This window comes from Tasmannia lanceolata, unplaced genomic scaffold (genome assembly GCF_043159265.1).
Source record: "Tasmannia lanceolata isolate RefF3 unplaced genomic scaffold, GAP_Taslan_0.1 ptg000003l, whole genome shotgun sequence".
In the NCBI taxonomy this organism is placed as follows: Eukaryota; Viridiplantae; Streptophyta; class Magnoliopsida; order Canellales; family Winteraceae; genus Tasmannia; species Tasmannia lanceolata.
Genome location: NW_027518680.1, coordinates 58526478 through 58540317, shown reverse-complemented (window position 1 = coordinate 58540317; position 13840 = coordinate 58526478). Strand labels below are relative to the sequence as shown.

General features: G+C 38.2%; 1 protein-coding gene across 2 annotated transcripts; it reads left to right on the top strand.

Moving 5' to 3' along the window:
• Positions 1 to 682: 682 nt before the first annotated feature.
• Positions 683 to 11992, top strand: LOC143856881 (biotin carboxyl carrier protein of acetyl-CoA carboxylase, chloroplastic-like). 2 transcript variants are annotated; one of them, XM_077367147.1, is made up of 8 exons: positions 683 to 1215; positions 1275 to 1564; positions 6456 to 6503; positions 6697 to 6842; positions 9946 to 10264; positions 10605 to 10676; positions 11114 to 11179; positions 11652 to 11992. In XM_077367147.1, the coding sequence occupies exons 2-8, from the start codon at positions 1388 to 1390 to the stop codon at positions 11673 to 11675; spliced, it is 852 nt and encodes a 283-aa protein (XP_077223262.1). In that variant the 5' UTR covers positions 683 to 1215; positions 1275 to 1387; the 3' UTR covers positions 11676 to 11992. The 2 variants fall into 2 exon arrangements, with proteins under 2 accessions (XP_077223262.1, XP_077223256.1); XM_077367141.1 differs by having other exon boundaries at positions 683 to 1564.
• Positions 11993 to 13840: the final 1848 nt, after the last annotated feature.

The window sequence follows — 13840 nt, the reverse complement described above, 5'->3', positions numbered from 1 at the left end:
CTTGATGACATAAATTTAGAGATTTTTGGCATGAAGGTTTTTTTTTCTTACGATCTTTAAAATGCATCCATATCCTATGCTAAAAAATGAAAAATTAGACCAAACCTGAGAAACTATCCTATCCTGGGTAGGATTGGGTTTACGAAGCTCAGGTTTTCCTCCTTTAAAAAAAGGGATAATTACATTTACACCCCCTCTAGTTTCTGACACATCCACTTCAACCCCTATAGTTTAAAAAGTGACACATACATCCTTCTAGTTTCGTTTTGTTTAAGGTTTGCCCCCTCAGCTTAAGGTTCGTCCATAGATTGAAGGGTTAGGATGATCCGATGGAGTTGATTTTTTGGGCACACCCTATCTATGTCAGGACCCATCAAATGAACGCTTTGGATCATCCAAATAATGTAGGCACATACCCGAATCCAAAGCGTTTGGTAGTGTTTGGATTATGCATCCATATCCTATGCTAAAAAATGGAAACTAGACCAAACCTGAGAAACTATCCTATCCTGAGTAGGATTGGGTTTACGAAACTCAGGTTTTCCTCCTGGGAAAAAAAAATCAAATAAAAATTAGCCCCGCCCCGCCCCGCACTAGTGGGGCCGCGTGTTAATTGAAAACGGGGCAGTTGGAGGGAAAAGGCTTTTTGTCGCTAAAAGGCGATGATTTTCTACTTGGGCTCCCTCGTTTCCATCGAAGAGAAATCGGAGTTTCTTCTAGAAGTTTCCTCCGCCACTTTCATAACCCACTTCTTCTACTTCTTCAACCTTTGATATCTTCGCCTTCTCTTTCTACAAAATTCATTTTCGCCCTTTCATTTTGCCAACTTCAGATCTGAGGTTCCTCATATTTCTTCTTCAGATTTACCTTCTTTTTCTCTGTCAGATCTCTCTTTCTTGCTCTGATTCGAATTTATTCATATTTCTGTGTCATCGCTCTCTCTCTCTCTCTCTCTCTGTGTGTTTCTTTTCGAATTATCCTGATTTTATCTATATTTCATCTTTTGATCTGAGCTATTGACGTTCAGATCCGTTTTTCTTCTTTGATTTCTTCTGTTTCTTGCTCTGATTCCAAGTTTTTCGACTTTTTTGCCTCTGTTTTGGTTAGATTAGGGTTTTTATCTGTTTTTCGGATCTAATTCTCTGCATTTACTTTGTTTCTTCCCGTATTCGTGAGAATCAAGGTTTAAGGAAGCTGTTTTCGCTTAGAATCCTCTGCATTTGTTTTGTTTCTTCTGTTTTTCGAACAAAGTGAAGTTTTTTATGGTTCTCTTCATTTGCTTTGTTGCTTCTGTTATTCCTGCAAAATAAGTTTCTAGATTTATTTCTATAGAGCTTTAACCACGATCTGTGCATTTTTCTTTCTTCATTTGTATCTTTGATCATCCATGGCTTCGTTCTCTGTTCCTTGTCCCAAATCCTCTGGATTGTCCTCGCATGCTTTGCAAAACCAGAATCCACAACAAAAACAACAAGCTAATGTATCATTATTTTCATCTCCGAAACCTAGGTCTTCACTGTTAACCAGATCGTTGCTAGATCAACCACTGTTCCCAAGGTTCCAGGTGAGTTTATTTTCTTATATGAATTTTGACTTTGATAGATTTGTAGTTGCTTTTGTCATTTTTCTTTCATTATTTATGGTAGAGAATGGTTTCATGTTTTTTTTTTTTTTTTGTGTGTTCTTTAATTCCTTTTGTTTGGTCTCTAACCTAAGGTATGGTGAGAGTTTTTTGTGATCTTTACCTTTATTGTCATTTACTGCTCTAGTAAATTAATATGTTTCTTCTAGTTATGCTGATGCTCTTGTTTATTTATCTCTTTTATTTCAGCATATTACTCTGAAATATTGAGTACTTATGGGCTGTTGATGTTTAGATGTTGAGATTAGGACCGTTCCCTAAGTTGAATTTTACTTTACAGAGGGGCATATTATAATTATAACAACTTGAAATGAAATTCTCCTTCTCGCCCTCTCTCTCTCTCTCTCTCTCTCTCTCTCGTACACACACACTTAAAGTGATATAAGGAAACATTGTTCAAACTGCATACAAGCGAGCATTAGTGTTGCACTGTATACAAGTACACTTCGTATGTAGATGCATAAAAAACATTCTTCAGTCTCTTCGGTAGAATTAGTTGTGGTGATCGCATCAGCCATGAACTCTGGCGTAGTAGTGGCAGCAACACCAATGACGGATGCAGGAAGGGAGACTCCTGTTTGGCAGTGCCACGAGTAAGAGGAGGGGATGATGGACAATACCGATACGATAATTAATATTCTAATGGCTTATATAAAATATGACCATTATTTAGTATAATCGCTCCAACAGGTTATATATGTTGAAGAGAAGATGCAGAGGAGAAAATGTGAGTTGGGGATGAACTACGCCTCACTCAAATATTTATATAAAGAGGGAATATTACATATGACCAATATGCCCATAGGCATTTACACACACACACACACATATATATATAAAACACTTTCCCTCAAGCTGGAATGTAAATGTCAAACATTCCTAGCTTGCTACAAATATCACTCAATTTTGGATCGGTTTAATGGCTTGGTCAACATATCAGCTAATTGATCCACATATCTAGTAAACACTATGCATATCTCCCCTTTATGGATCCTATGCCGGATAAAGTGGCACTCGACCTCAATGTGTTTGGTCCTCTCATGGAAGACCGCATTTGTGGCAATGTGGATCGCAGCTTTGTTGTCACAATATAACTGAGAAGGAGATGATGGAGGAAAACCGATCTATGACAAAAGGGATGTTGGAAAGGAAAAGATGGACTTGCCTTTCTCACCCAATTGCCATTTCTGCTTTTTTACCGTTGCATATACTTGTTACCATGTTTGGAAGATCACTACTGATCTCTTGGGATTTGATTGAGTAAGAGAGGGCAAATGACCGTTGCATCTTCTTCTATTTATTACCACTGAATGTGTAATGTTTCTCATGAATGAAAGACTAAAAGAGCTCTCATGGCATAGCCGAACCACGTAAAACCTTTGTCCCGTTTGGTCTTCTTTGTGTTTTCATGGTATCAGAGCATGCTCCATCCCTTTCCAGAGATAGCTTGATCTTATTGCCCACCACCGCATCTGTCTTTTTTCGTGTAGCCGTTGCAACCAAAACCATCATATGTTGCACCCATCTTCCGTTATCTCCAAGATCATCTTTCTCCCTTGTTGCACCAAACTTCTACAGAGTTAAGCAACTCAGTGATGTGGGTTGGAAAGTCAAAATAAAGGTGCTTGCAAGTTATTTATCCCTTTCTAGTTACTTTATCCCTTCTTTTCTCAAAACCATCATATATTCATTATCTTAATCCCATCTGTACAAGCTTTCATTAATATTACCTTTCCCAAGTTACTTTATATCTTTCACCAAGGCAAGATATTTTTTTTTCAACCGTCCTCTCACATCCATCAACAAGTCATTATTTTATTTCCCACCTGCTCCTCCCTTTAATTCATTAATTTATTTCAACAATTCACATCCCTCTGATGTCCATACATACACCCTCCCCCAAGGGCTCCTAGAATATGTAATGCACGAGAAGACTTGTACTGTTCGTTGTACGCAAAAAACAAAATACCAGTGAAGGCTCTGCTTGCACGCCAAGTGCGTGTGGCTGCCTGCTTCTCTGATTGATCTACAGTGTGCCTTCCTTAAGGACATCTTACTTGAGTGGCAGTTGATCTTTGGTGCTCTTAGCGATGTCTTTTCTTGACTCGTCAATATTGGTACCTTCGCTCCTTATTTATTTGTGAATCATGGATGATAGTGTTAAATCTAAGGGTAAAACCATTATTCATTAGTCTGAACAAAATATTGGGATAAGGCTTACCTTTGTTCCTCTCAATGGGCTAAACTATGTCTCATGGTCTAGAATCGCATCTTTAGCCCTTGGAGGGAGGTCAAAGGCAGATTATATAAACGGGAAAAAGAAAATCCTTAAAATCACTGATCCAAATTTTGAGGAATGGCAAACCAATGACCAATTAGTTATGTCTTGGATTTTAAATTCAATGGAGCCAGCTATAGCTGAAATTTTCACACAAGGGCTAAAGATGCGATTCTAGACCATGTGGGATGGCAAACCAACTAAAGATGCAAATGCAAAAGAACTTTGGGACTCTATTAGAGAGATTTATGGGTACCAAGATAACTTTGCTAGAATATTTCGGCTAAAGCAAGAAATCTCTGTAGTCAATCAGGAAAATAAGACTGTAACTGAACTCCTTGCCACATTAAAACCCATGTGGGATGAATTAGCTATTTATTGTCCTCTGACCACTGATATTGTTGAGTTAAAAAGGAGGAATGAACAAGAGAAAAATTTTCAACTCTTGTGTGCGTTAAAACTTGAATATGAGCAGGTTCGGAGCCAACTTATTCTTTCTTCAGAATTGTCAAGTTTGTCAAGTGTGTGTGCCACCTTAATAAGGGAAGAAACTCGGAAAAAGGTTATGAGTGTTGGCACAAAACCTGAATCTGAAACAAGTGAAAAATCTGCCTTTATTTCAACAACAAAAACAGCAAGCTAATGTATCATTATTTTCATCTCCGAAGCCTAGGCTTCACTGCTAACCAGATCGTTGCTAGATCAACCACTGTTTCCAAGGTTCCAGGTGACCTTATTTTCTTATATTAAATTTGACTTTGATGAATTTGGAGTTGCTTTTGGCAGTTTTCTTTCATTATTTATGGTAGAGAATGGTTTCATTTTTTTTTTGTGTTTGATCTTTAATTCCTTTTGTTTGGTCTCTAACCGAAGGTATGATGTGAGTTTTTTGTGATCTTTACTTTTATTGTCATTTACTGCTTTAGTAAAATTAATATGTTTCTTCTAGTTATGCTGATGCTCTTGTTTATCTATCGCTTTTATTTCAGCATGTTATTCTGAAATATTGAGTACTTATGGGCTGTTGATGTTGAAATGTTGAGATTAGGAATGTTCCCCAAGTTGAAATTTACTTTACAAAGGGGCATATTATAATTATAACAACTTGAAAAGAAATTCTCCTTCTTGCCCTCTCTATTTGTTTGTCTCTCTGTCTCTCTCTCTGTCTCTCTCACTCTCTCTCTCTCTCTATGTACACACACATAAAGTGATATAAGGAAACATTGTTCAAACTGCATACAAGCAAGCATTAGTGTTGCATTGTATGCAAGTACATATCAATGTAGATGCATAAAAAACATTCTTTAGTCTCTCCGGTAGAATCAGTTGTGGTAGTCGCATCAGCCATGAACTCTAGCGTAGTAGTGGCACTGGCAGCAATACCAATGGTAGAGGCAGGGAGACTCCTGTTTGGCAGTGCCACATGGCTAGGAGTAAGAGGAGGGGATGATGGACAATATCGACACGATAATTAATACTCTAATACCTTATATAAAATATGACCATTATTTAGTATAATCACTATACCAGGTTATATAAAATGTGAATTTCATTACTCTAATACCTTATATAAAATGTGACCATAATTAACTAATATTTTATTGCTATAATAGTTAATGTTCTATAAATTTATAATCTCTTTTATCTTATTGCTCATTCCAAAAATCGACACTGTTCCCATGCTAATCGTTTATACTCTCTTATTTCTAAAACTTAATAGAAAAATCCAGTGATATAAGACATAAGAAAGTACCTTCTTAGGAAGCATTGTTCAAACTGTGTACAAACAAACATTAATGTTGCACTGTATGTAAGTACACACTTTATGTAGATACATAAAAAACATTCTTCACTCTCTTCAGTAGAATCAATTGTGGTGGTTGCATCAGCCATGGACTCTGGTGTAGTAGTTGTAGCAACACTAATGGTAGATGCAGACAGGGAGACTCCTGTTTGGCAGTGCCACGTGGCTAGGAGTAAGAGGAGGGGGTGATGGAGAATACCTATATGATAATTAATACTCTAATTCCTTATACATACACTCGAGAGTTAACAACTATAAGTCTCAAAGAAACATGAGACTTATAATTGTATGTAAGCCCACCCCCCTCCCCCGGCGCGTGGGCGGGCGCCGGGGGAGGGGGGTTGTAATTGGATACAACGAATATAATGTTGGAAGACTGTTTGTTTAGCGTTTTAGGTTGAGGGGAGGGGGATAACAAATGCCTGTGTATTTCTAACTATGAGTGCTTGAACCAAGGAATATAGCCTTGTCTTGTATATTTTTTATTTCATTTTTTCTTTTTATAAGGGATTTGCAGTTTAGTTTCTATTAGAGACATGCAGTTAATTCATATACCGGGGAGAGTTAAAATGGAACTTTGCTTTTTTTTTTTTTGGATTGATTGGAACTTTGCTTTCGTTACCCTACCAGAATCTGTGCTTTCTTATTCGCAGCAGTTTGGTGTGCAGAATATTCTTAGTCTTATTTAACTTTATTTAACATTCTTTAATTACAACTGTTGTCTTTTGTAGGGGCCTAGTCGGAACCAATCAACCATTTTGAAGGCCCAGGTTAATGAGGTAAGCTTCCTATTGCAATTTCAATTTTTTTTTATAGACCTGTTACTCTTACCTGGGATTGAGCCCATTGCTCAATTGGATGGTGCTGTATGCAACTAGACCTAGTTCATGAGTTTCAGTCCCATGGCGTACATTTTCAAAAAAAAAAAAATGTTGCTTTCGGCTTCTATTGAACTCATTTTGTACACCTAAGGTCGCTGTTGAGAAATCCCCAACCAATTTGGAAGTGCCATTATCTGATTCGAAGGACGTTGAGCCAGCAAATGAACCAGAGCTCCATGCTGCAGTTTCAGATGCCTCTATCTCTGCTTTCATGGCCGAAGTTGCAGATCTTGTTAAGTGAGTAACTCTATTTAATAGTTCTCAAGGAAATTCAGGGAGAAAATGTTGAATTTTTTACCGAACTTAATTTTTTTATTGAAATGATAAATGCTTTGATTGATCAAACGAACGAGACAACATGAGAAAACAGGATAAGAAAACCACGACTCATGCCTTCACAAAACATGAAAACAGCAGTTTTCAATCTCAGTGCATATCTCAAACAGCAGTTTTCAATCTCAGTGCATATCTCAAATATCATGTTGAGCATGTGGGCGAATCTCCATGGCCCAACTCTCCGCCTCACTGCCCGGCTAATCGTATTTAATGAGTGCCCTTCGAACTAAAGTGGATCATCCGGATTTCTTCCAAAGATATGCAGCCTAGCCAACAGCGTCAAAACCTTCCCTTGTTTTTCCCCCTACATTGCCCATCTTTTTCATCAGTTTTTATATCCTGACTTAAACATATCAGCCCTACCAGTGTCACTCATATATCCTACCCCTATCCTATAATCCTCCAAGGTTTTAAATTTCGGTTTCGTACCTATTCGGATTTCGGTCCGAAATTTGGTATTAAGCTTCGAAATTTGGGACCGAAATTCCGAAATTTCGGACTGAAATTTTGCAACATATTTTTTTTTAATGCCATTTTCTCGAAATTTCCGAAATTACCGAAATTTCGGCCGAAATTTGGTATTTCGCGAAATATCAAATTTCGGGATAGTTAGGAGTTGTTAGTAGATCCGATATAGTTAGGAGTTTTTAGAAAACTGTTTTCTTCACGATTCCTACGAAAACTGTTGGGAAAACTGTTTTTATTCATTAGAAAACTGTTTTTTTTTCACTTGGGATTATTTTTTTGGAACATGATTGGGTTAATTTAATTTATTTTGATGGTTGAACTTTTAAGCTTAGCATATCTTTGAAAATCCTCTCTGTATTTGATTATTTTTGATTTGTTTGTGCTGATTTGGGAATATTGAGTTAGATCTTAGAACGCATATATTGCTCCTGAATCATCAGGAAGTCTCCTGCGAAACTTAGGTCTGCACCGGACTGCATTTATCCTCTTTCACCCAAGAAATGAGAACTACTAATAAAGATAAGATTATTAAGCATGTAAACTCAGCATGTTCACGATTCCTACGACCATTTCCATACCACCCTCAGCATCTTTCATAACAATCATACATCTTGTCTATGGCGATCAAACTCTAAAATAGAGACAAAGTACGAGTAAATTTGACAAGCATCCTTAATCTAGGTAATGCGGCCACCAAACGACAAAGATTTCTGTTCCCAGCCAACCAATTTCTTTTTCATTCTTTCAAGGACCGGAACCCACATCGATTTGGCCAGAATTCCGAGCCCTAATGGAAGGCCCAAATACGCCACAAGGAGTATCTCCACATTGGTCAGCAAGCACTTCTACTGTTCCATTTTGGAAGTAGACTCTTGTTATAGCATTCTTACTGATGTTGGCCAGAATTCCGAACCCTAATGGAAGGCCCAAATACGTCACAAGGAGTATCTCCACATTGATCAGCAGGCACTTATACTCTTCCATTTTGGAAGTCGACTCTTGTTATAGCATTCTTACTGATGTTGACTCAGCCTCGATAAGGCTTCAAACCACCAAAATCGATTTCAATTTGTCAATTTCTTGAAATGAGTCCTCACAAAAAATGATTGTTCCATCTGTAAACTGCAGGTGGGAGATGCTTCCCACCTTGCCCCCAATCTCCACACCGCAAAGTAGGGCACTATTCACACCTCTCATAAGAATTCCACTCAGCAGTTAGCGTCATAGCTACCTCATGGCTACCATCATGAGGAGGAGAGGAGACAAAGGGTCTCCTTGTCTAAGGCCCTTGAACACTGAAAAAAAACCAACCAGAGTCTTGTTAATGGATAGGGAGAAGGTCTCCAGATACGTTCTTTCATCACCTCCCTCCCTCTCCCCAATACCATCTTCCTTATTGTGGAGTCCAAGAAGTCGTAGTCTACATAATCTTATGCTTTCTCCGTGTCAATATTACACATCACCCTAACCACTCCTCTTTCCCGGACTCTAAACATTTTTTGGCAATCAACAAATCGTCAATATATTGCTCCTGAATTATCAGGAAGTCTCCTGCTAAACTTAGGTCTGCACCGAACTGCATTTATCCTCTTTCACTGAAGAAATGAGAACTACTAATAAGGATAAGATTATTAAGCATGTAAACTCAGCATCTTCGTGATTCCTACGACCCATTACCATACCACCTTCAGCCCTCTCTCATAACAATCATACATCTTGTCTATGGCCGTCAAACTCTAAAATAGTGACAAAGTATGAGTAAATTTGACAAAGCATCCTTAATCGAGGTAATGCGGCCACCAAACAACAAAGAATGATCATCCCAACCCTACGATTTGCGGAGGTAAAATGGACGTGTATAAACCTTCACAAATCTGTCCATGTTTTGCCTCCACGGTTCGAAGGGTTAGGATGATCTTATGGAGCTGATTTTTTGTGGACACCTTATCTATGTGAGGGCCAATCAAATGAATGGTTTGGATCACCCAAACAATGTGGGCCTCCACTGTATTTTAAGCTAGTGTGTAGATAACTTATCTACACTTATGTGTAGAAACCGTTTTCTCATATATATATATATATATAGAGAGAGAGAGAGAGAGAGAGAGAGAGAGAGAGAGAGAGAGAGAGACCATTTGTCGTTTAGGGGCTGTTTGGATACACGGATTTTAGAATCTTGGATTTCTTCAAAATCCTGGATGGGAGGCGAGAGGAGACCATTTGTCGTTTTCTGATTTCTTGCCCTTCTTTCTGTCAGCAAGACAGTAGGAGATCATCCCATGTTTCCAGGTGGAGGAGAGATTTCTAAAAACTAGGTTTCTTACTTAAAATCCAAGATTCTAGAGAGAAGCAAAGTGGACGGTCTCCTTCTCTTGTCCCCCATCCTGGATTTTGAGAAAATCCAAGATTCTAAAATCCGAGTATCCAAACGGCCCCTTAGAGTTTGTTTTATTATATCCGTCTTATGATTTTCTGATTTGATTTTCAGAACATTACTTAAGGCGCTTAATTTAATATAAATTTTCATTGGGGGCAGGCTGGTGGATTCGAGAGATATAATGGAGCTGAAGCTAAAGCAAAGAGACTGTGAGCTTATAATAAGGAAAAAGGAAGCAATGCCCCAGCCACCCTCAGCCCCTGTTTATATGATGCAGCCTCCTTCCTCACAACCTACACTTCCCTCTCAACCACAAGGTTTCTCTCCTCATACGGCTTCCGCTCCTGCTCCATCAGCTTCACCTCGAGCACTCCCTGCTCCGACTGGGTCAAGCAAGTCATCTCATCCACCTCTGAAATGCCCCATGGCCGGAACATTCTACCGATGTGCTGGTCCTGGGGAGCCTCCATTTGTCAAGGTAATCCGTCCCACTTTGAAAATCTCTTCATTTCTGTAGCGCAGAATAAGCTTGTAAACATTAAGACGGTGTGGGTTTACTGCATGCTTGCATGTATGTATTTACATTCATGTCTCAGGATAGGTGTGTTTGCACATACATGCATGCATCGTCCGATATGTTTCATGTGAGGCATAAAAATAAACTATATATATATATATATTATGCACAGTGTAAGGCCTTACCATATTTTGTTGCTACTACTGCTTGCGTCTCACATTTGCTTTTGTTTACTGTTACTTCCGATAGATATATGTTTGCATGCCCTTTGTTCACTTGTGTGCGAATTCTTGTTCTTTAGGTTGGAGACAAGGTTCAAAAAGGGCAGGTCATCTGCATCATTGAGGCCATGAAACTAATGAATGAGATCGAAGTAAGTCCTCCCCCCTTCTCTCTCATTAAATTTGTTTTTGATACACTCAAATTTGCAAGGTCCTCGATATTTTGGCTGATATATTGAAATATTTGAAACCATTATTGGAACTAATCCATTAGTAGGGGGTCGATAGGATGCGGTCATAAAACTTAATGATCTTTTTCCATCCAATGTGTGGTTTGGTAGCCTAGAGTTAGGAGAAAGAAAAATGCCAAGGAGACATGGCTGCTAAGACTCTTCTAGTTCTAAGTTCTAACAACCACATCTTGAGCCCTACATGTGTCACGTTGATGTGATTGGATCTGTTAATCCGACCCGTCTTATCCTATTCTGAGGGGATGAAATTGGATGAAGTTAAATTGGCTGAGTTATCTGGGAAGCTTGATTTTTTGGTTTCAACATTTTTATTTGTGTGTTTTTTTATATATTTTCAGGCAGATCAGTCTGGAACAGTGGTGGAAGTAATTGCAGAGGATGGGAAACCAGTTAGTGTTGACACGGTAAGTCTATTATATCTATATTTGCATGTTCTCTCTGCACAAACTATATACGAGGAATTGTCGCCCCCTTTTCATCCTTGGGCCAGCCCCCTCTAATGTAGTTATGAGTACCATGGTTTTAAATTTCGACCGAAATCCAAAATTTCGGATTTCGGTGGAGACCGACACCGAAATGCATCAAAACCGAAACGGTTATTTATTTCGGCCGAAATTTCGGTTTTTCCGAAATTTGACCCAAAAATTATGTTTTTTTAATATTAATTTAATATTTCACCGAAAATTCAGTAATTTCGGCCGAAATTTAATATTGAATAAAATATTAGTTTCGGGTCAAGTACCAGATTTCGACCGAAATTTCAAAATTTCACGGTCCGAAACCGGTACCGAAACCGAAAATTTAAACCTTGGTTATGACTACCCTCTCACACCGCTCATCAGATTAAGCTCACATTTTTTTGGTCCATTGTTGCAGCCTCTATTCGTCATCGAGCCATGAAGGAAAGAAATTGGAGAATTATTCGAGTGTTGGGAGGGAGAATCGCCTTTCTCCACATTGCAGGCCATTCTCTTTTCTTTAAATTTATATATTTCTCATTTGTATTTTTCATTTAGTAACGAGTTCTAAAACCTAAACATCTTAATAATGTTAACCCAAGTAGTAGTGGGGGGAGTATTTCACATTATTGAAGTTAAAAAGTATGTAGTCGGTGATAGGTAAAAACTGTAGCAAGAGATAAAACTGCTGTAGCACTTGTTCATGACATTCTGAAATTATGAATGAAAATTTCCATAGGCATCGTGAGGGTGTTTTAATTTGTGTTTTATCTAGAGGACTCTTAATAGAGGAATGCTAAAGTCAAGGGTGTCCTTGCAAAGATGGTCTGAAAGGGGGTGCCTCCTTTGTGCATTTATAAACTTGGGAGCACCTTCTCAGCCCATTCCTGCATTCCTCTTTCAACATTTCTAAATAAAGATATTATACGCTATTCGCACACCTTTCTTTGATTCACACTTATCTAACATGCTATTAGAGGCTTTGATAAGAGGCTGCAACATTTCTCATCGAATTATCAACATCACATTAAACAATCGTGGTAAAAAAGTAATTAGTAATTCAAAAATTACTTACAGTCAATAGTGCATCCACTAAATTCAAAAATTACTTACACTCCTCACTTTATTAAAAAGTACAGTATGGCCTGCAACATAGGATGATCCAAACCGTCCATTAGATGGGCCGCAGCCTAAATAGGTTGTGCCCCAAAAATCTTTTCCATAGTTTGGTCCTAACCCTCCGATCTATAGAGGGTTAGGATCAACCCTCTAATATCCAGTCCCTCTATAGATTGGAGGGTTAGGATCAACCTATGGAAATGAATTTTGGGTCACAACCTAATTAGGCTGTGGCCCATCTAATGGACGGTTTGGACATTCCTATGGTGAGGGCCATACCTTACTTTTTAATAAAGTGAGGAGTGCCATCATCAAACTCTGGTAGTGCTAATAACATTTCCCGTTATAAAAAGTGAAAGGCTGATTTCCAGATGAGACACTTACAACAGATGGAGGTGAAGCAAACACTAGATTTATCAATTCCATTTTCTGATTAAATATATAATACGACAAAAAAGTTGGATTTGCTCGAATATAATGACCAAGAAAATTGGTCTAATGGCAAATGGCAAAAGAGATGTTTCCAATCCCTCCAAATAAGAAAAGCTTTTTCTATCCGTAAGGGGGAAGACTAGGGCATCCATAATATCCATTTCGTGGTTGTGGGAATCATGGTTTAAAATTTCGGTCGAAAACCGGTACAACAAAGAAAATAATATTTTATTTAATATTAAATTTCGGCCAAAATTACCAAAATTTAGGTAATTTTGGTCGAAATTTCCGTGGAATATTAAATTAATTTATAAAAAACAGGGTTTTTGGGTGAAATTTCGGAAAAATCAAAATTTCGACCAAAATTCCAAAATTTCGGCCGAAATAAAATACCGTTTCGGTTTTTGGTGATTTCGGTGTCGGTCGATTTCGGTCTGAAATTTAAAACCTTGGTGGGAATTACCATTTTTAAGAATTTTGTAAATGCTTATAGGTAAAAGGACAAAATGATAAATCTCGAACAAATAGATTTACAAGTCAATTTATTTTTCGGGTCTGAACTCCATAGAGAACAAATGAACCTACGATCAAAGGATGTATTTAGGGAGATAAATTTTGTAAATGCCTGCACGCTAGTCCAATAATAGTGGGTCCCAAATTATTTGAGTGATCCAAACCATTCATTTGTTGGGCCCTAGTGCAGATAGGATGATGCGAATTCTCCGATTTGTGGAGGTTAAAAAGGATCAGAAGGAGAAGGTTAGGATCATCTTATGGAGAAGATTTTCTGGGCATACCCTACGTATGTCAGGGCCCAATAAATAAAAGGTTTAAATCACCCAAACAATATGGGCCCCACTTTTTAAATTCCCCATATTAGATAGATTGATTCAGAGATTGAATTTGAAGAGGGGCTCAGTAGGTAGGGAAGTCAAGTCAGGGAGGAAAACACTGTACTATGGGTCAAGTACCTCATTGTTTCCTAAATCAATCAAAGAAGACTCAATTTCTCCTGTTTGAGGGCCAAAATCTTTTCCTTCACCACCAGCTTCCAAA

Bases quoted from the DNA above. Each gene is read 5' to 3' on its own strand.
- LOC143856881 (XM_077367147.1), top strand. From the start codon at position 1,388: ATGGCTTCGTTCTCTGTTCCTTGTCCCAAATCCTCTGGATTGTCCTCG. The intron at 6,843-9,945 runs GTGAGTAACTCT...CATTGGGGGCAG, and splicing joins GAAGTTGCAGATCTTGTTAA to GCTGGTGGATTCGAGAGATA. The intron at 10,677-11,113 runs GTAAGTCCTCCC...ATATATTTTCAG, and splicing joins AACTAATGAATGAGATCGAA to GCAGATCAGTCTGGAACAGT.